The following is an 11,402-nucleotide window of genomic DNA, read 5'->3' as shown; positions in this document are numbered from 1 at the left end:
GTGTTCTAACACTTAGTACATCCCCAGCCCTGATTTTGTAGTTTTGATTGTCTTTTTCTTGTTTTGCTTTCTTTTTGTGTCCTCAAAACCCAATGGCCACTTATGCTCTGCTTTTTACTGGATCAGTGGGGGCCCAAACTGAGTCAATCGGGGTACAGGAGTGAGACTGGCATGGATTTAGGGGCAACTTTGGTTGATGATGGGAGCCACAGCTGCTGGCCTGCATATCTGTAGAGCACAGAACACTCAATGTTGTTTCCTTTTGAAATTCGTGGTCCCACTCTAAGATAAGGAATAAGGCCAACATTGAGCAGAACAGGGCCAGGTCAGTGATGGGCGGAAGCTGCTACCACAGCATCCTACTGCTGGCAAAGGCTCAGGCCCATACCCAGAGTGTCTGGAGTATCTCCTGATGGGACCTGAACACTCCCACCTACCTCCCCCCAGCAAATCTACACACCAAGTTCCTTGGAATAAGGGAGTAGTACGACCTTAACTGGTGAGGATTAGAGGCTTGACCAACAGCTCCTGCCGGAGATTAACCTCCACCTCCAAATATAAAAATGCAGCCTTAAGGAGGGCACATTCTGGTCTGAAATAGACAGGATCCCTCAAAATGTGCTGGCATGCAAGGATGAAGCAGAACTCTGCATGACATCTTCCCTAACATGTTTTCTTGGTTTGGCTCCGAGCTGAGAGCTAACAAACAATACTGTATTCCAAATTGTGTTCCAAAAGCATCCTCACAGCAGGGGGAATTCTGAAATTGAAACCGTGGAAAGAAGTATTTGCTTTTCAAAATTAGATATTGAAACTTTTATCTTTCTCTCTATAAAAGGGTATAATTATTTATTAAAGTTAATTTGTGGAAACATAAAATATTTTAATTAGACGTGTAAAACTTGTAGTGAATTAATGTTTGATTGAGTTTCTGTCTAGCATATTTTCTAGGAAATTAAAATATTTTTAAACCAATTTCTCTAGGTTTGTATATAATTTTATCATAATAAATAGAATTGTATAAACTCTTCAGTAATATTCATCCTTAAATGATTATATGTGTGTGTATGTATGCTGTTATCATTTCAATAAAGTTTTCATTCATATTTAATTGGCGAAGATAATTTTATTATATGATGGTATACTAAGAAAACAGATCAGTCTCTATATTATGTAAGTAAAATAATATGAATGTTAATAAATAAAATGAAAACATAAAGATCATTTTTTTAGAGGATGATGCAGCATAGTTCAGAGCTGGGGAAACAGGTTTTCCTAACATACATGAGGACCTGGGTCCAATCCCCAGCACCACCAAAAAGAAAAAAGTAAAAATAAATACAGCATAGTTCAAATTATAGGATTGTCTGTTTGTCTCCTTCAAATTTGATTACCATCAATATAGTCAAAGAATATTCATATCCCAAAAATAGTACACTGTCACATGGAGCAAATATAAGGCAAATCAGCCACAACAAAGAACATTAACCTTAATTTATCATAGAGTAGGTACCTTGAGTAAGAATAAAATACGGACAGGCTATGACTTTTAAAGAAGAATTTTCCTTTTCATTTAGAGAGGTAGGGAGAGTTACCATCCCTTAGAAAAAAATAGGTAGTTAGGAATTAAGATTAACCCAGTAAGGAATGAGTGAATAAATGAACAAAGAAAAAAAGAAAGACAGACTGATCTTGGCAGCTTCTATGGAAGAATTTTATAAATTCATCTTAAATGGTGCATCTACTCATATATATTTAAGGGCTGGATTAGACAAAACTAGGTGCACTGCTGAATCTATGGGTTACTAAATGGTCAAATAAATTGGTTTAATAGGTCCTCTCAGGCTCATATGTGAAAGTAAGGGTACAGATGAGAAAAGGGAATGACTCTAAGACTCTAAGTGGAGGAGTGGCATTTGTGCATATTCTTAGGACATGTGAATCCTTGTGTTACATGAGCCTCTCTATACTACAATTAAGTTGAACATGTCTATAGATGTGTATAAAGCCTAACAGAACAATTGTGCTTACCCCAAGGGACAACAGGTTCACAAACACAAACATGGGTACTAAACACTATAATAGTTAAGGCTATAAATATGGCTAGCTCAACTCCTAACTGTACATGTTATTCTTTTTTTTATTCTCACACAGCATACACTCTATAGTATAGAGATGATAAACCAATTATATTATACTGATGAATTGCTTCAATTATCATACTACAAATTAATCTCCCCCTTAAAGAAGGCAGTGTTTTTCATCATTTTGTTCTCTTATGAGTTCATAGCATTTAGAAATTTGAGAAGGACTAAGAAGGTCAATCTCTTAGGGCATATTTTTGCTTGCTATGCTATTTTGGAGAAACACAGCACAAGTTTCCATACGAACCTGATGTGTATGACTCATATTGTATGTAGTTTTTAGGAAAAACATTGCATAACTTTTTCCAGGTCCTCTGTAGGGCATATTTTACATCTTTGTTCCTCAAGCTATAGATCAATGGATTTAACATGGGGATAATTATGGTGTAAAATATGGAAGCCACTTTATCAGTGTCAAAAGAGTGACTAGACTTAGAAAGCCAGCTGTGTAGCACACAAATAATAGGAGATTGTATTCTGATCCACAACAAAACATACCAACATTTTGGGGCCCACAACTGTAGAATAACCAAGATCTGTAGTAGCCAGGTGTCTGAGAAAAAAGTACATGGGTGTTTGCAGGCTCTGGTCCACCTTGGTGAGGATGATCATGCCCAAGTTGCCCAGCACTGAGATCACGTAGATGATGAGGAACAGCCCAAATAATGGAGCCTGCAGCTCAGAGCGTGATGTGATGCCTTTCAGAATGAACTCCTGCACCACTGTCAGATTGTATTTTTCTATCTGTTTTTGTTAGAAAGCCTATTCTGGATAAATGCAGTATCAAGGTCAATTGATTACAAATATTTGCAAGAGATTAACTTTTTTTTATGCAAACCTAGGGTAAATAAGCTATGTCCAAACTTTCATATTGAAAAAATTCAAAAAAAATGTGTCTTTACAAATAAAAAATATAAAGAAAGGAATCAGAGATCAACTACTCATTCTCATCTAGGGTAATTTTCTTACTAATGATAATTTTGTGATATCTAGAGATATTTTGTCACAATTGTGAAGGAAACTGCTAGGTTAGAGATCAGGTAAACTACTGAGCATTCTGCCTAAATCAGTGTCTAGATCAACAATTTCATTCTGAGGTTCTAAAACCTTGATAGATAGAGGTAGTAGATAGATACATAAATAGATAGACTTTCTGTAGAAAATGGATAGATACATAGAGCTTGAAATACAGATACAGTTATGTGGATACATAAAGCAAAAATGATAACAGCTTAAACATTTTAAAACTTTGGGCATATAATTACGAATAATAATTGTATTGTTTTTATTTTTATTTGCAATTCTATAATTACAATCACATAATTACAATTATATTTAATTTAATGACATGCCCTCTATGAGGATTACATAGTAAAAACTTCTACAAATTTCATAAATGAATACAACTTTCTATTTTGACATAATCTTATAAAATCTACATACTGCTATTTAAAACTGAAACCCTTAAACTAGTCAGTGTATACAAATATAAAAACTATAAAAATATTACTAGAAGTTATCTTTATATATGTATAAAGAAATATATGTGTGTATACATACTGTCCAAGATATATGTGAGCATATTGATTACAAAGATTATTTTGAAAAAAATATTTTAACTATTATTCTCTTGTACAAAAAAAACAGCCTTTAAAAAGCAAGGTTGTTGAGAATGAAGGGTGATTAAGTGATTCCATGTGTCTACGCTACCTTGAAATATTTCTCAAAGATAGTTACCTAATGTCTTTGTTGTATTGTGGTTTATATATACGATATATACTGTTTATAGGTACTACTGTTATAAAAAGTACATTATATTTATACAATAAATACAATATAACTGTACATTTACATTATAAATTTATAATGTAAATTGTAAATATACTGTCATTTAAAATGTAAATTGTAAATATACTGTCATTTAAAATGTAAATTGTTTATATACTGTCATATATATTCATATATATATATATATATATATATATATATATATATATATATACACATATATATTTAAAATTGTACCTACCTGAAAGAGGTTTCTATTATATACGTAAATTAGCATTCTTGTGCACAGGGACTTCACTTCTTCTCCAGGACTAAAATAATGAATAGATGAGGAACATGTGACATAGGATGAATATACAAAACATCCAAACTCTATTCCATGACCCCATACTTACTAAAACTGGACAGTGTGCTGTTGGTTTGGATTATCTATCTTCTATTTTTCATAACAATTTCAGAAATATTTTAGTGTAAGTCACCTTGATGTAAATTGACTTAAAATGTTAATATTCTCCTGCACCACTGTCCTTATAATTAAGATACCCTTACTTCTTTGTAACAGATTCTTAGTATTTTATGCAAAAATCTGGGTGAAAATGAGGTAATCTAAACAAATTAGTAGAAAGTCATTGGCACTGGTTTTATACAAGGAAGACTCATAAAATTTTCTTTTGAGAAAGAAATACTATATTTCAATGAAAAAAAAGGTTGAAATCATTTTGTAATAAATTTTATAAAGCTCTACAATGTTTAAACATTTAATATGATATATAATACCATCAAAACAATAAAAAGTGACATGGATGAATTGACGGATGTCATTTGAAATATTACTGTCCATTAAATTCATAGAAATTTTTTCAAATCTGATCAAAATTTTTTCAAACCTCTTTCAAATATGGTAATGCATACAAATGTGCATATAGGCAAATGAAAGCTATCTGAGCATCTCTAAAAGACTGGAGATGGACAGGTATAGCATAGGAGCAGATGCATGACATTCAAAGAAAAAAATACTACTGGAATAAAATACTGTGAGCACCAATGTTTTCTAAATAAAAAAGATAGAAATGACACCTTAAATAGTGAAAATTGTCATGACATCTATCTACAAGTGAGGTTCAAGGACATGGAATCATATAATTTGACAACATTAATTATAAACAGATTTCATGCCATGGACAATTAACTTACATAAAATATTGCTTAGATTCACGTGACTACCTGACATCTTACCCTGCTACAAATACACAATATTACTAAATTAAACTTATGAAATATTTTAAACGAAAGATTAAAGGGCTATTTTCAATAAATTCAATAAGAAATAGAGTAATTCTTGTTTTCTGTTGTTAAGGTTTGGTTTCAATTGTAATCATGAAAAGTTTAAAAAGTGACCTGGTAAGTATGAACTTCTATAAGTAAGCAAAGATGAAAAATGTTTGCATTCATCAGTGTTGGAATTCAATTGAAAAAAATAATCTGGTTTTTATGTTCAAATCTTCACTGAAGACTGGAATTTCATTTTTTATCCCTATAATCTAATTTTTTTAGACTCAGATCCTGCTGTAAAAGGAACACTTTACCATCACAATAGAACTGAGAACTTAAAAGTCTCTGACTCTTCACAAAATGCTTTTCATATCTTATTGTGAAGTGGAAACTCCCTTTTGCTTATGAAGAGACAAGGAATGAATTGTATTTATATATGTATTTACCTAATCATTAAATTTCAAACTATTTTTAAATTGTCACAAAAACAGTCTGGATACACTAGTTAGATAATTATGTCAAAATAAGTCCTAATGTTATTTATAACTAAAATAAATCAATAAAAAATCTTTAAAAAAATCAGCCTTATGTAATGCTTTGAACAACCAATAAAAATTAAAAAGAATAAAAACTAAATTTAAAGAGTCAGCCTCAAATCACTAGGTAACTAAGTGTTTGGAAGTATGTCAAGATGAAAGACAGAATGACTGCAATTTAAATGTTGCCATTTCATATGGAAGTAGTTGCTCAGTAGCAGAGAGATTGTCCAGCATCCACAAGATCTTGGCTTGCATCCCCAGAACTACACAATTCCAATTCCTTGATCATTTACCTCCAGTAACTATTGGCTTCAATTGGACATATGGTCCTATTTTTTTTCTGTATCATGGAGTTGAAAGCACAGAACTCAAATAAGAAATGATCACTAATATTAAATGGCAGGACCATAGCGAAATAGGATAATTTCTATAGATACTGGTAGCATACACCCCACATGAAACCTTCTGTCTTTGTTACCTGCAGTGATACCTCTTGTTTGGATTGCCCTGTTTTGTTAGTATGGCATTTGCAAGGACAATTTATGGATTCTTTTGCCTTTGGAGGCTCTCCCTGAGGAGAAGCCAAACAACTATTAGAGTATCCCTAAAGCATTTGGAGATTAATAAACGACCTGGAAGTTACCCAATAATTGTCAGGGACAATTTGTTTTCAATTGTGATTTTGCTTATTAATTGATCATATGAGCCAGTAATCCAAATTCAGGGTTTTATCCAGAAGTATCTTGTATTAGGATCTCAAAAATATTCTAGCACTCTCATGCTCATTGCAGCATTATTTGAATACCCAAAATGTGGGGGGAAAAAAGTAAACATCTTATATAAAGCATTGAAAACACTCTGTAGTACTAGTTATCATTTTTCTTGGTTATCTATGAATGTCTATATCTACAAACACTGTAAGTTTGCAGAGATTTTAAGTAAATTTTGTAATATACCAGTGACTGTCTTCTTCCGAAGGTTTCTTTCTTCACTTCATTATTTGTCTTGGACTCCTCCATGATAATTAGCTAGAGGTTTTTCCCTTATTTTGCCAAATACATAACTTTATTATATATTTGAAATGTTTCCCCAAATAGGTGACATCATCAGTGAACTCTGCCCTGGGTGTAAGGCCCCTTGTTTTCTGCTCCTGCTGGTTCTCACTGCAGTGGACCTGGCCATGAACCCCAAGACAAAGGCACATGCTCAGTTTTATACCATGCTACCAAGCTGATAGTCTTGCTGCCTGTGCTGCTACCCAGGGCTAGCAGAAACATCATGGAAGCAGTTTCATTGTGGCCTGGATTATGAGTTCTAGTCGCTAAGTCTCAGATGTACACCTTCGGGTATTGATCAAAGGACTCTTCCTGTCACTTGGATTTATCTTGGTATGTTCCAAACTGGGTTTCAAGTCTAAGGCCTGACTCAATTCCCTTTTCCCCTTTCACAGGGTAAACTTCTCTCTCCAAGCTTTATCTCAAAGAGTTGGATAAATATAACCACATGATTCCACTCTTAAATCATATTGGATTTTCAAAATTAAATTGTTAAAAATCAACTTCACCTACTCACATTAGTCTTTCTTTGATTTATTTTTATTTTAATGTATTTATGTGTTCATTTATTCATTTATTGGTGCCAGGGCTTGCCAAGGGCAATAAACCACTGAACCACATCCCCAGCACATCTTTATTTTTTAAATTAGAGACAGGGACTCACCAAGTCTCAAAGACTATCTTTGTATTCATAATCCTGCAGCCACAACTAATGGGATTATAGGTATATGCCACTGCACCTAACTTGATTTATTTTTATAAAAAATTTATACTTTATAAAATTGAAGCTTTGTACATTCTGTTATGTCCCTAATAATCATGTTCAATCTTATTAGTTACATTTTATTTTCCCCAAATTCCTATAAATTTTGTACTCCCACTAGAACAGTGGGGATGTTTCTTTTACTCCACTTCTCCACCATTATCTGATAGCCTTATATTTTAACACTTTTTCCATTTTATGAGATTATGTTTTATATATTACTTTTTCACATTATTATTGAAGCATATATCATCATATTTCTTTTTGGTTTTTCTATATATATCTTTTGTTCACTTTTCTATGGCTTTTTGACCTTTAATTATTATTTCTATTTTGCATAATTGTATCTGTTTTCTCCAATCTGTGGCATGTTTACTTTTTAATATGTATTTCCATTGTGTAAATGTTAGAAGCTTTAATGAATAAATGAGTCAATCTTTTAGAATTTTGTTTTTGTTTAAGGATATTTTCTGTGCTGAATCATACACAATTATACACACATATACTCACACAAATAAACAGTCCATTTGTATGAACAAAATGTACTCAGATAATCATTATCAGTGACCAGTTTTAACTTTTGTCATTTTAAAAAATGCTATGCAAATAGTAGTAGCTTTGGGGTTTTTTTTTTAAATATATATCCTAGAGATTAATGCTGTATCTGATATGTGAAGGGTAAAAATTTGCTCCCAAGATGCAGGCTTTCTAGTCACCTCACAGATTGTTTCTTTTGCTGAGAAGAAACTTTTTAGTTTGAATCGATGCCATTGATTGATTCTTGGTTTTAATTCTTATTAAGGAAGTTAATAAGAATTAAGGAGTCTTATTAAGGAAGTTGGTGACAATCCCACATGATGGAGATTAGGGCCTACTTTTTCTTCTATTAGACAGAGAGTCTGTGGTTTAATTCCTAGGTCCTTGATCCACTTTGAGTTGTGTTTTGTGCATGGTGAGAGATAGGAGTTTAATCTCATTTTGTTGTATATGGATTTTCAGTTTCCCCAGCACCATTTGTTAAAGAGGCTGTCTTTTCTCCAATGCATGTTTTTGGCATCTTTGTCTAATATAAGATAATTGTAATTTTTGTGGGTTAGTCTCTGTGTCCTCTGTTCTGTACCATTGGTCTACCAGTCTGTTTTGGTGCCAATACCATGCATGCTGTTTTTGCTGCTATTGCTCTGAAGTATAGTTTAAGATCTGGTATAGTGATACCACCTGCTTTACTCTTCCTGCTAAGGATTGCTTTAGCTACTCTGGGTCTCTTATTGTTTCAGATGAATTTCATGATTTCCTTTTCTGTTTGTCTGAGGAATGCCATTGGGATTTTGATCGGAACTGCATTAAATCTGTATAGTGCTTTTGGAAGTATGTTTAGCATTTTTTTTCTTTACATGACAATATGCATATGCTTTTATTATTCTAGTAACTGTGACTTCGTAATGTAAACAAAATGCAGTAAGTTCTAAATCATAAAACAATGAAGGAAACACGGAGAATTTTAGAGAAGCTCGTGGATGATGTGCAAAACCATGGCATATTACACTCCAAATAGACATAGCAGAGCATGGATCATGGGCTCATTTCCGGTTACACCAACTCAAAACACTGGAAATACAGGAACTACAAACATAGTTTATGATAGAATAAGCATATTCTGCCAAAATAATATTAACTAACAGACTAAGACTTTTTTAAAGAAGAATTATTCCTTGCATTTAATGAGGTAAGGAAGAGTGACTATCCATGGAACCAAAACAGGAAGAAAGGGATTCAGATTGAGCAGTAAGGATAATAAATAATGAATAAACCATGGGAGTCTTTGATTGAATTTGAGACATTAGTCTCAACTGGTGCATTCACTTGTATATACACATGTACTGAAAGAGACAAAATGAGAAACTTCACTGAAGCTACAAGCGGCTACAGAGCTGACTACGCTGAGATAATAGACTCCCTTGAGCTCTTATAGGAAAGTCAGGGTTCCCATGAGAAAAAAGAAGGTGCCTAAGATCCCCACAAGGAAAAGTGGCAGGTTAGCACATTCATATGACTCTTTTTTTTAAATCATCAGATTACACTAAGCCATCTGTTACCATAATCAAGATTGAGTTTAACATAAGCCACAAGAATAAAAATACCAAAATGGAATGAGTGTGTTCATATAAGAAGAGAAATACATACACAAACATGGGCAGTGGAAAGTTGATTGCAATGCTTGAGAATATAACAAAAATATTGTAAATTCTCTTCCATACACAGTACTCATTCTCCAATAGAACATGGGACTCTGGTACATACACTAATAGTCTAAGCACAACCCCAAATCCATTATAATTTATTATAAAATGTAATCATTCATTATGTTCACAATTCATATGTCATGCTTAAGAATGGAAATTCTTTTGCCATTCATTTTGTTTATATGTGCATTCATACCATTTAAAAATTTGGCTAGTACAAAGAAGACAGATTACTGATTATATATATTGAGTCAATTTTTTGCTTCTAATACAACTTGGAATGAAACAGACTGGGTTGTTCTAAAATCTGATTTAAATGGATTTTTTTATATACCTTTAGGAAAAGATATTGCATATTTTTTTCCATGTGCTCAGTAGGGCATACTTTACATCTTTGTTTCTCAAGCTGTAGATCAATGGATTCAACATGGGGATGACAAGGGTGTAAAATATGGAAGCCATTTTATCAGTGTCAAAAGAGTGACTGGACTTTGGCTGTACATACATATATAACAAAGTCCCATAGAATACTATGAGTGCCATCAGGTGGGATCCACAGGTGGAGAAAGCCATGCACCTGCCCTCAGCAGACTTCATTCTGAGAATGGTTATGAGGATGAGCAGGTAGGACATGAGGACAATTAGAAGAGAGGAAAGCAAATTAAAAGCTGCTAAGATTAGAATTATCACTTCAATTTCATGTGTGTTTGAACAAAGCAAAGAGATCAAGGGGAGACTATCACAGTAGAAATGACTGATGACATTGTAGTCACAGAAGGGTAAAGTAAAAATCTTTGTGGTGACTAGAAGAGACAAAAAGATCCCATACAAATAGTGGACTGCCACCAAGAACTGACATATGCTCTGTGACATGATGACCATGTAGAGGAGAGAGTTACATATGGCCACATAGCGGTCATAGGCCATCACAGACAAAATATAAAGTTCAGAAGTAATGAACACACAAAAGAAAGCTAGCTGGGTAGCACATAAATAATAAGAAATTGTATTTTGATCCACCACAAAATTCACCAACATTTTGGGGCCCACAGCTGTAGAATAACCAAGGTCACTGAGAGCCAGGTGTCTCAGGAAAAAGTACATGGGTGTTTGTAGCCTCTGGTCCACCTTGGTGAGGATGATCATGCCCAAGTTGCCCACCAGTGTGCTCATGTAGATGATGAGGAACATCCCAAACAGTGGAGCCTGCAGCTCAGGGCATGAAGTGATGCCCTTTAGAATGAACTCATGCATAGCTGTGAGGCTGGGTTTTCCCATCCAGTTTTTTTTTTTTCTTTTTCTTTTTTGGAAAGTCTGTTCTGGAAAGACATAGTAGCTGAATCAATAGATTTTTCAATGCTGTCATTATGGGAACATTTGTTTTTCAAAGCTATTGTAAATAATATACATATATACGTATATATATATATATATACACACACACACACACACACACACACACATACTTTAAAATGTATAACATTCAAAACTAAACTCTATATATGTCATTACAATGAAAATATATAGAAATAGAGAGAGTTACAGGACGGTATTTATCAACCAGGGTAATTTCACTTACCAAATACATTTTTCAACAT

General features: G+C 33.4%; 1 protein-coding gene across 1 annotated transcript; it reads right to left on the bottom strand.

Moving 5' to 3' along the window:
- Positions 1-10,140: 10,140 nt before the first annotated feature.
- Positions 10,141-11,082, bottom strand: LOC124106379 (olfactory receptor 8K3-like). The gene has a single exon (XM_046463986.1). The coding sequence runs from the start codon at positions 11,080-11,082 to the stop codon at positions 10,141-10,143; it is 942 nt and encodes a 313-aa protein (XP_046319942.1).
- Positions 11,083-11,402: the final 320 nt, after the last annotated feature.

The sequence above is a fragment of the Marmota monax genome, unplaced genomic scaffold (assembly GCF_021218885.2).
Source record: "Marmota monax isolate L192 unplaced genomic scaffold, Marmota_monax_Labrador192_F-V1.1 WCK01_AAM20220418_F8-fsc00865, whole genome shotgun sequence".
NCBI classification, from domain to species: Eukaryota; Metazoa; Chordata; class Mammalia; order Rodentia; family Sciuridae; genus Marmota; species Marmota monax.
The sequence above is the reverse complement of the archived record's forward strand: the minus strand, read 5'-3'. Positions and strand labels throughout refer to the sequence as shown.